Raw genomic sequence first — 17949 nt, 5'->3', positions numbered from 1 at the left:
ACTCAGAGTTTGTTTCATCATCTGTGTGTCGTTATTAAAGCCGTTTGTTTTCATTTCAGCTCTGGCGTTAGCGCAGCTGTTAAAAACGTCCCGCTGCTCCGAGGTTAAACTCTGGAAAACAGAAACTTTTCAGCAGCAGCAGCCAGTGATTCCAAATACATCTGTATCAGTCAGTGACGTCCACGCAAGGAGGAAACAAGCTGGTTGAGAAGGAAATTGCTGAACGATGACGTCATACAGCTATTGGCTATTAAACTCTCCTGATTGGATGACTGTTTTCTAAAGCAATCAAACAAAAAAAATAGAGCAGATTTCAATTGAAACACTCAGAGAAACTAAATCCTGCAAGTTGTTGTTGGATGGTGGAGAGGTCAGTCAGTGACCGCTTAGTTGTGACATCACAAAGTGACAGGAAGTCCTGACGGCTGGTTTTAAGGCTCAGTTTCTGAATACAGGCTGTGTGCATTTCTCTGTGGACTGAGGCTTTGATACTTTCACAGTATTAATATAGAACCTAGAGCTGCTTTATAATCACACTACACATGGACATCTACCTTTATACTGTATGGAGCTTTAACACAAACATCTACCTTTATACTGTATGGAGCTTTAACACAAACATCTACCTTTATACTGTATGGAGTTTAGTTTCTTAAGTTTATCAAGGGACAGTGTGCAATAACATTAATCATTTACAAGAAATGGTGGTTGCATCAGATTTAGCTGTAACTGCTAATTTCCATCTGTAGCCCCAACATACAGTATAATTTACAACAGACACAGACCACAATCTAAAATACAAAGGAAAAACCTGGAACATAAAATATTATGTCCCTTTTTCCACATTTTAAAATAGTTGCCATGTGTCTTAAAGACATGATGTCTGTGAAATGCTTTGGTCAAAATACCCCAAGGATCAAACATCACAGCTCTTTTCCTCAGATTTCAATGGGCTGCAAATTATGCAAATTAGAAAACTAAGTACATCACTGGATGACAACTGAGGGAACAGCTTGTAAAACCAAATGGATTTCAATCTAGGGAGCCTGAAAATTACAGATATTATTGTCAATTCTCACATTTTGGGGGCCGAGAGGCAAGTTAAACACCCAAATACATGTTAAAGAGCCTTCAAAAAGTGATATTTCCATAATATGTCCCCATTAAAGCCTATGATTAAATTTGCCTTCAGATTTAGTTTAATCTGTTTTCTTTTAAAATCCTGCTGATGAACTCTTCAGTTCATCTGTCTTCTACCAGTGAATCGCAGCGATACAGAGCTGACAGAGCCATAACTTCTCTAAAGGCCCGGGGGTCAAAGGTCGCTCCGTTAAACTCGTCCTCAGCCTTTGAAAAGCAGAGTCATGTGAATGTGAGGACACGGTCAGACAGCGATGCTCTCCTGTGTTTACTAGACGTTTGATCGGCCTTTAACCCTCCTCCTCCTTTAAAGAGGCCGAGTGATGAGTTCAAACACCGTGGGGCACCAGAGTTATCTGGACGTCTCTGTTCTGAGTTATGAGACGGTTTGGACTCGATGTGTTTGATGATCTGACCTTTAACCAGCTCCCTGAGGTCGAACTGCTGCTGTTTACACATTGTTCTGGTTTCTCTGCAGACAGACGGCCAATCAGCTGGCGGGATCACACGCCGACACCTGATTGGCTGTGATTAAACACAGTGTTTTTTATGTTTTCTTTACCGTTTGGTGCCGCAGGCGTCGGGGCAGGTGGGACACTTCTCGCAGGTGTCTCCGAAGGCGCCCGGCTCGCTGCACTGACAGCGGCCGCACACGCAGCTGCCGCGGCCGCTGCACATCTGTCCGTCGTCCGAGACGCAGGTGGACGTCTCCGTGGAGCAGTTGCAGTTGTCGCCGATGTAGCCGGCGTGACACTTACACTCCCCGCAGTGACACTCACCGTGACCTGGACCGGAGAGGAGAGAGGAGAGAGGAGGTCAGTGATGCTGTGACTTTTCATAGATTTTTTTTATCAGATCAACAGTCAGTTCACCATCGAGTGTGACAAGAAAAACACGATTAGTCTTTACATCCGAGGAGACAGAAACAGGAAGCGTTTGATATTTTCCATCTTAAAAGAAACTAAGATGATGATTTCATTGTGATTCTTTTTTTTCTGCATCGACCAGTCGTGGCAGAAAGAAAACACACACTTCATGTGATACCAGCAGTAACCATGGCAGCAGCAGCAGCAGCAGAAGCAGCTGTTGGTACTGTATGAACACTGGAGGAAGAAAAAAAGCTCTTGAAGGAGGTTTTCTGGACCCGGCTCAGACGAGGTCAGAGGTCAGAGGACTGAGAACAGTTAGTATCAGTGCAAATAAATGCCTTCCTTAAAGGAGACAAAATATGTTGCCCCTTTTCCACAAATTAAAACATTCGCTAGTTATGTAGTGATGTAACTAGTTACATCACTGGAAGACATCTGAGGGAACAGCTTATAAAACCACATGGATTTCAACCTACGGAGCCTGAAAATTACACATTTTTTTGTCAATTCTCACATTTTAGGGGCCGAAAGGCAAATTAAACACCCAAATATATGTTAAAGAGACTTAAAAAAGTGATATTTCTATAATATCTCTCTACTGATGCTAGGGTTATATAATATTTTCTATCTTTTATTGTTGTTTTATCTATTTTCTTTTCATGTTTTTTTTAAATGTCCTTTTAATGATCCTTATTTTATCGTGAAGCACTTTGAAGTGTAATAATTGTATGAAATGTGCTATATACAAATAAAGTTATTATTCATCTAAAAACTCACACTCTCCCTGAGAGAACAACTTGACCTTCTGCTGCTCGGTGAAACACTGCAGCAGCTTTTCACCCCCCACCCTCCCCAAACACACACACATCAAACTCATTATCCTGTTATCTGTAGTGGAAGACATCCAGCAGCAGGATGCAGGACTCTGGAGACGGAGCGACGTCCCACTGGACTCTGATTTGTCTCGGCCGTCTGTATCACCGCCCCCCCCCCCCCCCCACCTCCCCACATACCCCCCTCCACCTCCACTCCCCAGGTCAGAGCAGAGCAGACAGGACGAGCTCCTGAAGGAGGGAGGGAGGGCAGCAGCTGTGACCAGGGAGGTATTTTCACTCCACAGGCTGATTTCACACCGTCACCGTCCTCAGACCCCCCACAGAGACAGAGACAGACACAGAGACAGAGACGCGTCCATTAAGCTGCGATCAGAGACACGAGTGAAGCCTCAGGACTCAGAGCTGTGGAGTCTGAGTGGAAGAAGACGATCCTGCAGCGGTAAACTGCTCTAACAGAAACTCCCCACTGGATCTGAGCAGCTGTAAAAAGCTCATGTCTTCATCACCGAGGCTGGATCCCACACACACACACACACACACACACACACACAGAGCTGTGGGAACGTTCAGCCTCGTCCTCCGACCGACACCACATCAAACAGTCAGCTACTCAATCAACTAACCAATTAATCTGACTGATGCAGAGGGCAAACTGATAATCTGCAGATAATCAATTAACCCTTTGTGTCATTTCTTTGTCTCATTTGACTGTAAAAGTAACATCTTTGGGTTTTAGACAAAAAAATGTAACTTCTATAGAACAAACAGCAGAGAAATTCATCATCAGATTCATAGATAATGTAAATAAACTGCATTTTATATGTAAATACAGATTCTTTTCTTTCTTCTTCTGCATTGTATCGTTTTTTGTTTTTTTTTAACCCTCCTGTTGTCCTTCTGGTTCAAATTGACCCAAACTGTTCCCTTCCTCCATCCGTCCTTTCTCCCTTCCTTCTTTCCTTCGTTCCCTTCGTCCTTACTTCTTCTTCCTTCCTCTTTTGATACAGTTGACCCGGTCTGTTCCCTCCCTCCTTCCATCTTTCTTTCCTTCCTTTTTCCCTTCCCTCTTTCCACAATCCCTTTTTCCTCCCTTTCTTCCTTCTTTCCTTTGTCCTTACTTCTTCCTTCCTTCTTTTTTGACCCAATCTGTTCCCTCCCTCCATCTTTCTTTCCTCCCCCTTTCCCTTCCTTCTTTCCCTTTGTCCTTCCTTCCTTCCTTGACCCAGGAAGACAACAGGAGGGTTAAGAATATTTTGGGGGCTTTTTCACCTTTAATGGACAGAGAGAGGGGGGGGATGACACGCAGGATAGGGCTGCTCGGTGCGGGATTCGAACCGGGACCGCCTGCAGTGAGGACTATAGCCTCTACCAACTGAGCTAAACACCGTAGCGTCTTTGAGCTCATTGTTTTTGGTTCTGTTTTCTGTCTGGTGTCAGGACAGTCTGATTCCTACTAGTGAAGGAATGAGCATCAAACTGTGTTATGATGAACGATGACTGCATGTCTGCACGGAGCAGCACCGGGCCCCTTGGGATCGAACCCAGAACCCCGACGGTTCTTCCCACTGTGCCACAGCGCTGCCAGTGTGACTCACGATGACACAGTGACATAATTGTGCAGTTATTTCAGTCGTGGGTGTGGATGGAACATTTTCTTTACTGGAAGCAAAGATCTTATCGGCTCGTGACTAAGGATGATCGAGAGAACGGCCAATCAAAATAAGACCGGTCGATTCATTGGCGTCTTTTAAAACTTTCCCTAAAACTTTCTTTTGTTTTCTATAGTCATAGCAGTAGGTTTGTTACCTTTAATTGTCGGTGCAAGCTATTTTTAGAACGGCGGAGCAGAGCCGTGAGCTGCTCAGAGCTACGCTACGGAGGCTCATGGGATTTCTTGGTTTCCCTCATCAAACTCATCAAATACACAATCCAACAACTCCACAACGCTCTGGTGGACAAGTTGTGACCTGCACATTCACCACGCTATGAGATAATAACACAACGTTACCAGACAGAGTTGTTTTAGAGGGAAATTCATGCAAAACCTCTGATGCGCGTTGCCTTCAGGGGCAGTTTTTCTGCAAGCAGTCTCTGAATTTCCCTCTGGATGGAACATTTTCTTTACTGGAAGCAAAGATCTTATCGGCTCGTGACTAAGGATGATCGAGCGTTCGCTGTGAGAGAACGGCCAATCAAAATAACTTTCTTTTGTCAACAAGCCTTCAGAGTCCTAGTTCTGGTTAAATCGGCTTGTAACTAGTTCCAGGGAGAATGGGGCCCTCTGCCTTAGTGTCTCTTTTCTGCAAGCAGTCTCTGTATTTCCCTCTAAAACAACTCTGTGTGGTAACGTTGTGTTATTATCTCATAGCGTGGTGAATGTGCAGGTCACAACTTGTCCACCAGAGCGTTGTGGAGTTGTTGGATTGTGTATTTGATGAGTTTGATGAGGGAAACCAAGAAATCCCATGAGCCTCCGTAGCGTAGCTCTGAGCAGCTCGCGGCTCTGCTCCGCCGTTCTAAAAATAGCTTGCACCGACAATTAAAGGTAACAAACCTACTGCTATGACTATAGGGATTATGGCAATGGGCCAATTTGCCAAAATGTTGAACTATCCCTTTAAGAAAAGTGCTATATAAATAAAGTTTACTATTATTATTATATTATTATCAGTTGAGTGCCTGTTCTTCTTGTTTTCAGGTCGTTCTAATTAAATAAAGATGAAATACATATATAAATACGTCCTGTACATGTGGCAGCATTGACGATACAGTTGAGTTTAACTCCAGATGGTGTCAGTGTTTTGTTTTGTTGATCTCTGTATCACACCTGTTGGACTCAACTACAACTTTCTCCTCTGGACACGACACACACAGTTCATTTTTCCATTTTCCTCCGGTGGAAACAGAGCGAGGACGGAGCCACGAGCAGAAACTGGGTCAGTAACAAGTGAAATCACTGCTGTCTGTCTGTCTGTCTGGGAGTGGCCGCCGCTCCTCATGTCCAACGTCCACTCCTGACAGCTCAGACGCAGCGGGGAGGAAGAAGAAGAACAAGAGGAAGAAGAGAAAAAAAAACAAGGTCAGTGATTGGATCCAGATCCTGAAAGAGTTCAACAGGAAACACTCGCGTCTAATCACCAGAGTTGTGCAAGGCAGCGTCTGGACAAACAGACCAGCAGCAGCAAATTCCTTCTATTTTTATATAAACACATCTCACTTCTTCATTTATTCGCTGCTGCACGTTGCACAACTTTGCATTTTTTTTCTTTTTAAAGGTGGAAAAACTGACACTTGTCTGTTAAATAAACGGATGTATTTCAGTCTGGAGCGCTACTCCTCCCAAACCTCGGTCGGCGGAGGCTTTGACGAGCGGAGCGGCATGTGGCTGAGTCACGGCACCGAGGCCTGGGAACGAACGTGTCCTGAGATGACAGCGTCGCCAGAGCACCGAGAGGGCGAGAAGGCAGGGAGGGCTTTTTGTTTAGTTTTTTTCTTTTGTTTGAATGAGAGATTCTGGGGGAGGATAAAGGAAATGCAAGAGCAGCTGCTTTGAAAAGGATTTATTGTTCGACAGGTCCTGACGAGATTCTGCCACCTCCAAACTCCTCTCTCTGCTCCTGATGAAGCAGATCAGGAGATTAGACACAGAACACAGATCACAGGTTTCACTTAGTCTGGTAGTCTGGGACCTTCAGACTGGGACCTGCTGTTTTCTGCCCAACTTGAACTCAGCACAATTAAATATTTTTATTTATTTATTTATGAGCAGCTCAGTGGAGCATTGTAGCCTCTTTGAGCTCATTTGTTTTGGTTCGGATTCACTGTTCATGGACCGTCTGCTTTCTAATAGCAAACAAACAAATCTGTAGTCATTTTTTTTCCAGACCAATAACCAACGCTCGTTTAAAACTGATTTATCACCGTTAATTGATCTGATTAAATGCCGATTGAGTGTCTGTGATGTGGCTTGGCAACCTGATCTTCTATCAGAGATTGAGAGGACGACTGACGATGTGTCTTTTTTCTTGTCGATGTTATAAAACACACACACGCTGCTACAGCTGTGCAGCGCCACATCCTTTTTACAGGTGATGCACAGACAAATGTCCGTGCAAGTCTGTCGTCTGACTTTCTTAAACAGTTAATCATGTGCAGTCCTGGTCTGTAATAAAAGTATTTACAGGATGTTTTATTACTGAGGCTGTCACACTTAACCAGATGATATTAATTCATTTTAACTCCACTATTTCTTTTGTTGTGTGATTCACACAGGTTCTATTACATCGACCTTTGACCTGAACCATTATCTGAATCAGCTGCAGTCCCGAGCCAAACCCGCCTCTGGTAACAGTTTCCTCTCAGATGAAGAAGCAGTTTTTTATGCCAAATGCAGTGAAGCCTCGGAGGGTTTCTGGACAGTGTCTGTCATTGTTTTTAGTTCATGTATAATAAAATTACATTTATATAAAGCTGCATATATGTCCATTGTAAAATACCTGGGAAAATATCTCTTTAAAAGCTACATTTTGAGCAAATAAAAACTCAATTTGACAGTCCTAATAATTACTTTATTATTAATCACTTTAATCAACACACTTTATGGAACGTCTCAGTGTCTTTCAGCTCCTTGTTTTGGTTTTACAGCCTCACAGTGAAACATTTAGAAGCTAAAGGTTCAGATATTTCCTTCAGGACCTGGTAGAGACCAAAAATGGAGCTAAAAGAGAGAGAATACTGGACTTGTCCTCTACTGGGTGGACAGGACCCTGAATGTCTGAATGTTTTCTAATGTTGGATGTGTAATCAGACATTAAAATAAAAGTCTAGAGGGTGATAATACATCTGTGTTGTGTTTACAGCTTGTTGTTCTGTCTCCAGATGAATGCATCGCAGCTTAATGAGACGGCAGGAAACACACATTTTCTACCTGAGTCTAAGAACCAACAGACAAAAGCCTGAAGGCTCAACGTGTCTCAGCATTGGAAACACTGAGCTGCAGGACCAAACACACTCTAACAACACACTCTAATGGTGTAAAATAAGAGACATCAACACTGCTGCATTGACCCTGTAGAGGCGTCTGGAGTGTGTTGGCTCAGGTTTTATCACACTGTGAGTTGGAGTTGTCAGGTGTCGCCTCTGTATCTGGAGTCTTGACAGAGGAGAATACCGACACTCACATCCCATAACCATCACCGCCGCTGCTGCCGCCGCCACTGTGGCCTTAAAACAGATGTTTGGAGCAAGTGCACGGGGCTATTTATCCCATCACTCCTTCCTTCTGTTGTTGATTCCTCTTGGCCGTTTTGACTCGCTGCTAAACAGTGAGATTAAACACAGCTCATGATAAACACAGCTGTGGTGAAAAAAAGGAGGAGAAGGAGGAGGAGAAGAGGAATGTGTTAAGATGCTTCAGAGCTTTGACCTTCTTCTGCTTCTTCTTTCCATGACGTTTTCAAGAGCTGAGGACGAGCTGCTCAACTTATCCGACTGGAGGCTGCATGGTTTCTCCTCCCTGAGCAACACACGTCTCTATGTTTCTGCTTCTTCAGATCAGTGAACAGAGTACGAGACAGAAGCAGAGCAGCCGTCAGAGCTCAGGTCTGAGTCCTGCTGCTCAGACGATCACACACCACCGACACCGAAGAGCAGCATGAAAGAAAGACGCAGGAGTTTGAAGCCTTCGTTGCATCATCCCTCAGTTCTTCATAGTAACACACTGGCTGTGAAGCACATAGAGAATAACCAGGTTACTCTCTATTTGAATAATTCAGCAGACTGAAACCAGCACGAGCTGCAAAGCGACTGACTATAGTGAAGGAACGATGGATGCATTAGGTTGGAAGATGCCGACCGTGTTCCTTCGAAAACAATCAAATATCACCACACTGCATTTATCTGTGCTGTACCCAACTCCTTTTACTTTCACTTTCACATGTATAAATAAAGCAATTTCCTTGTTTACTGTGGGGAAAACGAAAGGCAAGACTCAGTAAAGAAGAAGTGGGTGAAAGCTGCAGAACAGCTACTAAAGGAACCTGCAGTTGAGGCCATTTCACTTTCTACATCGTCTAGTATCAATAATGAAAGTCAACGCTGTGACAAAGGAAACTGAAACTAGAACATCAGAGCTTCCAGGAGCAAACCCATTCAATGATGAAAGAATCGAAAGCTTGAAAAAGCTCGTCAAGGTTTTATTGACGCTTCATCAGTGCACACAGAAGAGATCATCCAGGTACAAAAGGTTTTATCGGTTTGATTATTGATTCTTAAAGGGATAGTTCACCCAAAATTGAAATTTCATTATCTACTCACCCTCATGTGGACTAAGGGCTGGGAGAAGTTTCAGAGTCCTCCGTGGCTTCTCTGAGTTACAGGGGGTCTCGGCGTAGCAGTGCATGTCCATATAACGGTTGCAAATGGATACCAACTGTCTTCGTAACAAAAAGACACACCAAAAAACATCCAAATACCTCCATGCTGCTCGTATGTAATGTCCGTCTTGTATTGAAGCCCCGAAATGCAAAATTGTCCCGAAAAAAATTAAATAAGTCTATATTTCAAGCTTCTTTTGTAGCGGAAGCTTCTTGAAGCTCCTCTTCCCAGTTCGTCCAAATTTGATGAACCGGGAAGAGGAGCTTCCGCTACAAACAAGCTTGAAATATAGACTTGTTTAATTTTTTCGGGACAATTTCGCATTTCAGGGGCTTCAATACAAGACGGACATTACATACGAGCAGCATGGAGGTATTTGGATGTTTTTTGGTGTGTCTTTTTGTAACTCAGAGAAGCCACGGATAACTCTGAAACTTCTCCCAGCCCTTAGTAGACATGAGGGTGAGTAGATAATGACTGAAATTTCAATTTTGGGTGAACTATCCCTTTAACACCAGGAGTAAATGTAAAGATAAAACGGTGTAAGACTCAAAGACACACTGATGGTGGTCACCGCTCACTATAGTGGAGCATCCGGCTGCTGAAAACATACGTCAGCTGAATTACAGCCTGTCAGACCGACGGCTCTTCAGAGACACAATTATGGGATCAAGTCCATATTTCACATTGACGGCTCAGATCTACATTCAGCCTGTGGATGTATTCAACAGATTCTCTGCCCCGGAGACAACGCAGGGTTTAAGAACATCACATTTAAAAAACAGGCTTCAGTAAATATTTGGAGTTTATACGGAGAGGAAATGAGCTGTCGGGGTTATTTTTAGACGCATATTTGTTGCACCATATCATGAAAATGCGCAGCCGGAGCAAACAGGAGTTGACCAAATAAACACAATGTTCATTCTATCTGACATCTGGAGGCAGCGACCTTGTGCATGAGCAAATATTTCCTGTCTGAAGTGATACAGCGAACAAAGAAGAGGTTCACACATCGTCATGGCTGCAGACGTGGAGGTGGAGATGTTCTCCTCTGGGTTTTTTGTGGTACGAGAGGAAAGATTCAAAACCTGCAATTTCAGAGCAGCAGGAGAAACGTACATCTGTCCAACTCTGACATCTAACACCGGAGCATCCGTCTGAAGAGGGTCGACGTCTAACGGCTTTTAGATTCGAACCAGACTGAGGAGCATCACGTCTTCAGAGGTCGTCGGCCTGAACCCGCTCACCCTCATTAAAGGGATAGTTCACCCAAAATTGAAATTTCACTCATTATCTATACCGTTATCCGTGGCTTCTCTGAGTTACAGGGGGTCTCGGCGTAGCAGTGCATGTCCATATAACGGTTGCAAATGGATACCAACTGTCTTCGTAACAAAAAGACACACCAAAAAACATCCAAATACCTCCATGCTGCTCATATGTAATGTCCGTCTTGTATTGAAGCCCCGAAATGAGAAATCGTCCCGAAAAAAATTAAATAAGTCTAGTTTTCAAGTGTGTTTGTAGCGGAAGCTTCTCAAAGCTCCTCTTCCCGGTTCGTCAAATTTGGACGAACTGGGAAGAGGACAGACCCTGGTTCGTCCAAATTTGACCAACCGGGAAGAGGAGAATTTCGCATTTCGGGGCTTCAATACAAGACGGACATTACATACGAGCAGCATGGAGGTATTTGGATGTTTTTTGGTGTGTCTTTTTGTTACGAAGACAGTTGGTATCCATTTGCAACCGTTATATGGACATGCACTGCTACGCCGAGACCCCCTGTAAGAAGAGAAGAAGAGAAGCCACGGAGGACTCTGAAACTTCTCCCAGCCCTTAGTCGACATGAGGGTGAGTAGATAATTAGTTCAATTTCAATTTTGGGTGAACTAGCCCTTTAACAAAAAGCAGCATCTGATGTGATGATGATGTGGTGGTGGTGGTGGTGGTGGCGTGCAGAGGGGCTCGCTGCCTCCCGCTCCCTGACTTCCTGCAGTGAGCGGCCGCGGTGCGTTTGAGTGCAGTGCGTACCAAAAGAAAAACACGACCTCTGACCTCCTGCATCTCCGGTTGCAGCGCTGAAGCTTTTCCTGCTCTCAGCTGAGCTCCACCGAATATCTGAAATAGTTGTGGTGCGCTCTGGTTCGCCTGCGTCACATGAGGAATGTGTGCAAAAAAAGGAAAAAAAAAGAGAAAAAGATGAAGAAGAAAAAGCTCTTAAAGGAGGTGACCGGTCGGTCTCTGGAGAGGACAGAAAAAGACACACAGGCTTCACTTCCTGTGGAAAATCCTGCTGTAGCCTACACAACTGGCATTCCTCCATGAGATTTACAAATAAAGTTACAACAGGAATATGCACAAAGGTAAATGTTACATAAAAACAGAGACTACAGTTTTTTTGTGTGCATTTTTTATGTACTGTATATATATTTTGTCTTTTAAAGATCTGCACATTGGACGTCCAGAAGACAGTTTCTGTTGACAGGTGATCATCCAGATCTGCCAATAAAACCCTTATTATAATCATCATTACGATCATTATTGTTGTTAGTCTTAGTTCTTAGTCTTATTTGTACTATTTATCCCTATATTTATTTACAAGGTTAAAAGGTTAAAACAGCGAACAGCACATACAGTCTCAGCACTACCACTGGGTGTCTCTCTGTAATAAAGAAAGTCAAAGGGTCTTGACCTCAGCCTGTAAAATCCCTTGAGTTGAAGCATTAAAATTGCATTGACCTGATTTGACTAGTCCTGATTGGCTAAAATGGTGCTGCTGGTATTTCATCTGACAAATACTTTCTCTTACCCATTTGTTTTGTTTATAAAAATGACAGGGAATTGTAGAAAATGTGAGTCAGATCTTTAAATTGCTGGTTTTCTGTGATGAACGGTGAAAAACGATGCCTTCACTGTCACAGAAGGTGAAGAAAACCAGAGAATACCAACATGCACAGGGACTTCTTAGTCTGAAGTTGTATTTTGTACGTTGAAAACAGTGCATTATATGGATGAATTTGTTGGAATATTTACCTTTGTGCATTTTTTTTTTGCAGAAACATTACCCTGAGCATTTTATGAAGGCATAATAACAAGATTCTGGTAAATTATATAAGAAAACTGTCTAATTTTGTGACTGGTTGAGTGGTCGATCATTTGCCATGACTGTCTCCATACAGCTGCCAAATCCAGCTGCAGACACGGCACTAAAAGAAGAACTACAAAAACAAACTACAGTGTGAACCCAGATGACTTCAGCGAGTCAGATAATACGTCCACATGCAGTGTATCATGTCTGCTGTTGTTTCTTTTGTCTGTCTAATCACAGAGAGCTTTGTGCATGAACTTAGACCAGAGTTATCTGCGGGCGGCGGCGCAGCAGCTCAGCAGCTCCTCCCCGACCCTGGGAAAGAAATGCAGAATATGATGGGACGTCTTTAAATGAAAGCTCTGACAGCTGAACGGTATCAGCCGAAACCCCCGTCAAACTTAATCACACAGTAGCCTGTGGGATGAGATTACTGCTCGGTCACAGGCTCAGACCGGCCGGGGAGTTTACTGCTCATTTTGTCTCTGGGAGAAAATCACACAAAGACACTTTGAACAGTAGCTGCTGCTCCCACCGCTTCAGTCCAAGGTCACAATGTGGGGCTGGTTAGGGTGGACTCATTTTCTTATTGAGGAGAATTTTTAAAGATATTTAAGCGTCCAATAAAGCACAACACTTATTTAGGACTCCTTGCTGGTTTGTGGTTAACTCTTGTTTCATTATCCAGCAAAAGCTCCTGAGAAAACCGGTCAAAAAGAGGAACCACACAAACAAGGGGCAGTGAAAGCCTAAGTGAGTGTTTCAGCCTCTGTAAACAAAGCAAAGCACTGACGAGGCAAAAAAAAGAGAACGTTTTGTTTATACAGAAAAAATTCAGAGACAGAACAAAAGTGAACGTTCACAGGAGGAGGAGGAGAAGGAGGAGGAGGAGGAGGAGACGAGGAGTTCACCGGAGGACAGAGTTTTAACACACTCAGTCAGATTTTCTGTCATTCATGAGGGATGTTACCGATCCTCCTCTGGGGCTAAAGGCTGGAAGACATGCTGTCCTGATAAGATAAAGACAGAGGCACAAACACACTGAGGCTTTTTTCTTTTCTATTTGTCTCTAAGGACTCATGAGCCTTCACTACCCAGGAAGGAAAACGAGGAGTGGTTGTAAATATCGTCCAGTTTGAAAGGATAAATAGTTTTCGAGATTAACTGCGTTTCAAGATTGTGTATTATTAACATTAAAGCCAGATACAGCCAGTGGATTACAGCCACCTGAGTTATGTCATGAGAGATGAGAGAAGGCTTTGAAAATCCAGATAGTTCAGTCTGATTTATTGGCGACAAGTAAAAAGGCAGGAGACAGGAGGCTGCAGAGTAAGAATAAGAGCAGGAAGGAGAAGTGAGAGACGTTCCTGTGGTGGACAGACGGACTGTGGTTCTGTTCATCAGCGACGAGGACAGTCTGTCCAACGCCTGCTTTCATCGATCAAGGGAATGAATGGTAGGACAAAAACAAAACCTAAAACTGAGACCAAGACAAAAACCTGAGACTGACACTAAGACAAAACCTAAGAACAAAAACTGAGCCTAAGACAAAACTTAAGGCTAAGACAAAAGCTCAGAGTTAAAGTAAGACAAAATGTAAGGCTATGACCAAGACAAGACTGGGACTACAACAAAAACTAAGACTAAGACAAAAACTAAGACAAAGGTACAACCTAACCTGAAGACAAAGGTACAATCTAAATCTGAGACTAAGGTACAACCCTAACTCAAGGATGAAGGTAGCCTACAACATAAATCTAAGACGAAAGTACAACCTAATTCTAAGACGAAGGTACAACCTAACCCTAAGACGAAGGTACAACCTAAATCTAAGACGAAGGTACAACCTAACTCTATAACACGAAAGTACAACCTAACCCTTAGACTAAGGTACAACCTAGACTAAGATTAAGTACAACCTAAATCTAAAATGAAGGTACAACCTAAATCTAAGATGAAGGTACAGTACAACCTAACTCTAAGACGAAGGTACAACCTAACTCTAAGACGAAGGTACAACCTAACTCTAAGACGAAGGTACAACCTAACTCTAAGACGAAGGTACAACCTAATTCTAAAACGAAGGTACAACCTCATAAGACGAAGGTACAACCTAAATCTAAAACGAAGGTACAACCTCATAAGACGAAGGTACAACCTAAATCTAAGACGAAGGTACAACCTAACTCTATAACACGAAAGTACAACCTAACCCTTAGACTAAGGTACAACCTAGACTAAGATTAAGTACAACCTAACCCTAAAACTAAGGTACAACCTAACCCAGACTAAGGTACAACCTAAGACTAAGATTAAGGTACAACCTAACCCTAAAATACAACCTAATAAGACTAAGGTACAACGTAAGACTAAGATAAAACGGGAGCCTGAGGCAAAGACCAAACCTATTTAGTGTAAGTGACATTGCAGTTCTGGCACTACAAGTGTTTTTGAAACGTATTCTGAGGCTGCAGTTCACTATTTCTATCCTTCGAGGACTCTGGACGTCACATCCTGGGTAAAAACAGTGACATTTCATGTGTTCACTCACTCAGGTGTTTTGTTTAGATCAGAACCTGATAAAATCCTGCATCTCTGGTCAGTTGAGGCCTTTTCCTCCACCACCAACAAAAGCCACAAGTCTGCCGGTCTTTACTGGGTTTTCTGACCAGTGGAAAAGGAGCATCAATGAGTCAGGCAGGCTAGCTGTTTCCTCAGGCTCGGAGTATTTATGCAAAGCTAAGCTAATCTGACCTCCTGGCTCCGGCTCTAACAGACCTGAGTGACGTGGCTCCCGTCCGTCATCTCGTAGCTTCAAAACTTTCCTAAAATGGTCAACTCTCTGACAGCTACAGAGGCTGCTATTAAGCGTTTTGACAGAGCTTTGTGGTGAAACTGAGCATTTCTGCTCCGCCACACAAACAAACAATTGTCTTTCATTACAAAACACATCTTTTAAAAACCACTTCCATGCCCTAAACTCCAGCACGGGTCTGTGATGTTGTGTTTTGTATACGCTGTCCGACTTTCTGCTGATGTGTGTTCTCCTTTAAAAGGGCTGTAAAAGCAACATTACCACCCCGTCTTTGTGTATCTTAGAGCATGTGTGTGTGTGTTTCTTTTCAGGGTTAAATAGCTCAAATATGTGGGCTGTTTAAACGTGCAGGCCGAGACAAGCTTCCTCTCTCTGTCTCTCTCTCGTCTGCTGAGTCGAGCTCATCATTATAAATAAACAGACAGTTAATATCAGCTTCGTCTGGGATTTAAGGAACAGAAACCTTCAAAGGGGAACAGGTTGTCCTGAGGTCCAGTCCCAGCTGAGAGAGGAATAACGTCACCAACCAACCAGCCAGCAGCACGGCGCTCAATGAAACCACAAAGAACTTGTTGTGTGAGATCTGATTGGTTGCAATTGACGTTGAAGAACATCTCATGGTCGACAGACAACAGTCATTAGCGGCCGTGAAAACAGTGTTTACTTGCAGATTCTCCTCAGTCACAGAATGCCTCGGCGTCCACTGGTGTTACTCACCGTCAGCAGAAAACAAAAGCCCGCAAACAAACACAATCACAGGAGGAGGAGGAGGACGATCTGCACACACGCACACAACACAACACAACCATCACCTCGGTGACCCCGGTCTCATTAACTCTGAGGCAACCAGCTGTTTGCTAAACACTGCCGCTTGCTGAGTCAGCGTTGCATCACTCCACACACGGGGCTGCACAGGGGATGATCATCAGCTTCAGAAACTTGATCATTATTTATAATACAGGGTTTTACAGCAGCTTCGGGTTCTTCTCTACTCGTGATGTTACGCGGTTACAGAAGCAAACGACCGTTCAACCTTCGCTGCAGCACTGAGTGTTGCACAAGTTTACTGATGCGTTGCCATCGCAGTAATCGTGGCTCATTTGCTTTGGCCCAGTTCCCTGAAATAAACAAAAGCACAGTGTGGGGGAGCAGGGTTTTTTTCTTGTTTTTTCTCCTGGTCTTTACTGGATTCGGGAAACTTCACCAAAAAAAAATGTCTTGGCCAAACTCAAATGACTTCTGAAGAGACGGCACGTCATCTCCAGCTGCCGTCCTGTGGACATCAACTCAGATAGCTACAACTTCATACAGACATCTGCACATGCATTTAATTAAAAATAATTATTAAAAAAGAGCAACTTTTGACTTCTTAGATGACAAATCTTCAACAGAGTGCATCCTCATTCTGCAGAATTTAACACTTGCATAACAGACACAAGCAGGAAAACAAAACGATGACATTTCAGTTTCTGGTGACCCGGTAAACAGGAGTTCATTCACCGTCTTCACTACAAGTTTTAGTCTTCTGAAACTCATCTCTTTTGCTTTTCAGTTTAAAAACTCTGGGGTTCTGTTGTCGGGCAGAAACTGTGAGCAGTGCTGCAAGCAATGTGAAAAAATATAGGCGCTACTTTCTTCAAGCAAAGAAGACAATAGCTTCAACATGGAAAAATATGGGTAAACCTGATATCGCCTGTGGTTCAAGGAATTATCTCCTTGCTTACCTCTGGAAAAACAGAAGGTATTTCAAAAAGAGTTTGGTTGATTCATCCAATACATTAAAAACGAAGATATATCTCATCTGATGAATGAATCTGCAGCAGAATAAATACAGTAAACCCTCTGCATAACTCCTCTCATCCTTTAATCATTGGATTGTACAACAGTGTTATTTGTATGGACTCATGATCGTATGCCCTTTAACTGCCATCTTTGTTTCATTTTATTTGAACGGTTGAATTGACCAAATGTGTGTAAAAGGGAAACATTTTTACAGGGTTTTTGTTTTTGTTTTGCTTCAATGGTCGTACTTGTATGTTAATGCATTGTCATTTGTGTCACTTTGTTTGCTTTTGGTTTTGTTTTCCTTAAATCTTTTTCCAAAATGGAAAGTCTAATTGTTGAAAACAAAATATTGGCGCCACTGGTGTTGTTGTCTTTGCTGCAGCTACTGTGCACTTGACTCATGCATTTTAAGACTGCAGCTCTTTGTAGTGTTGTGCAGTGTTGAGTAGATAATCTGCTCCCTGTTTACACCGGCTCACATACGCCTAGTGCACATGAATGGTCACGTATATGTGTGATGCAGAGCTGAAACATTTTTGCTTTTTTTCCCAATTTAAATATATTAGTAAATTTTCTTTTTTCTCTTTACTCTTAATAATTTATCAAGTTTTATATTCTATTGCTCTGTAAATCACCTGGGGGGTATAAAATGTGCTTATACAAATGAAGCCGCCTGACTTTGCCTTGAAATGAAAACGTATTAGTGGATGTTTTGGTTCAATATGGAGCTGCAGAGGTCTTCAGTCTCTGTGCCAGTCTTAAATATTCAGTGTATGAAGAAACTTTTCCACTCCACCTCCACACAGAGCTCAATTCAGGAGCTCTGAGTTTTATTTATTTCCTTAGCGCTGGTTCAACACTGTGCTGCACACACAGCACGCATCCAACAGCATCCAGTCCAAGCAGCTGGGAATTTTCCTTTTTTTTTTTTTTCCTTTTTCCCCTCCTCAACCAGCTCAAACAATCGGACTCAGCTGTTGAGCTTTACGGATGCAGACCCTGCCCCGAGGCTGAAACAGTGACTTCCAGAGGCTCCTCCAG

At 43.1% G+C, this 17949-nt stretch overlaps 1 protein-coding gene across 2 annotated transcripts in view; it reads right to left on the bottom strand.

Moving 5' to 3' along the window:
• itgb5 (integrin, beta 5) overlaps nt 1-17949 on the bottom strand; it is a 168599-nt gene that overhangs the window by 110298 nt on the left and 40352 nt on the right. For both annotated transcript variants that reach the window (XR_014596318.1, XM_083997046.1), the window contains exon 12: nt 1703-1925. Coding sequence is in view for 1 of the 2 variants with exons in the window: in XM_083997046.1 (XP_083853172.1) it covers nt 1703-1925 (223 nt within the window). In the remaining variant the exon portion in view is untranslated. The remainder of the gene's footprint in view (nt 1-1702; nt 1926-17949) is intronic.

The sequence above is a fragment of the Trachurus trachurus genome, assembly GCF_905171665.1.
Source record: "Trachurus trachurus genome assembly, chromosome: 21".
NCBI lineage: Eukaryota > Metazoa > Chordata > Actinopteri > Carangiformes > Carangidae > Trachurus > Trachurus trachurus.
This window is presented reverse-complemented; position numbering and strand designations above follow the sequence as displayed.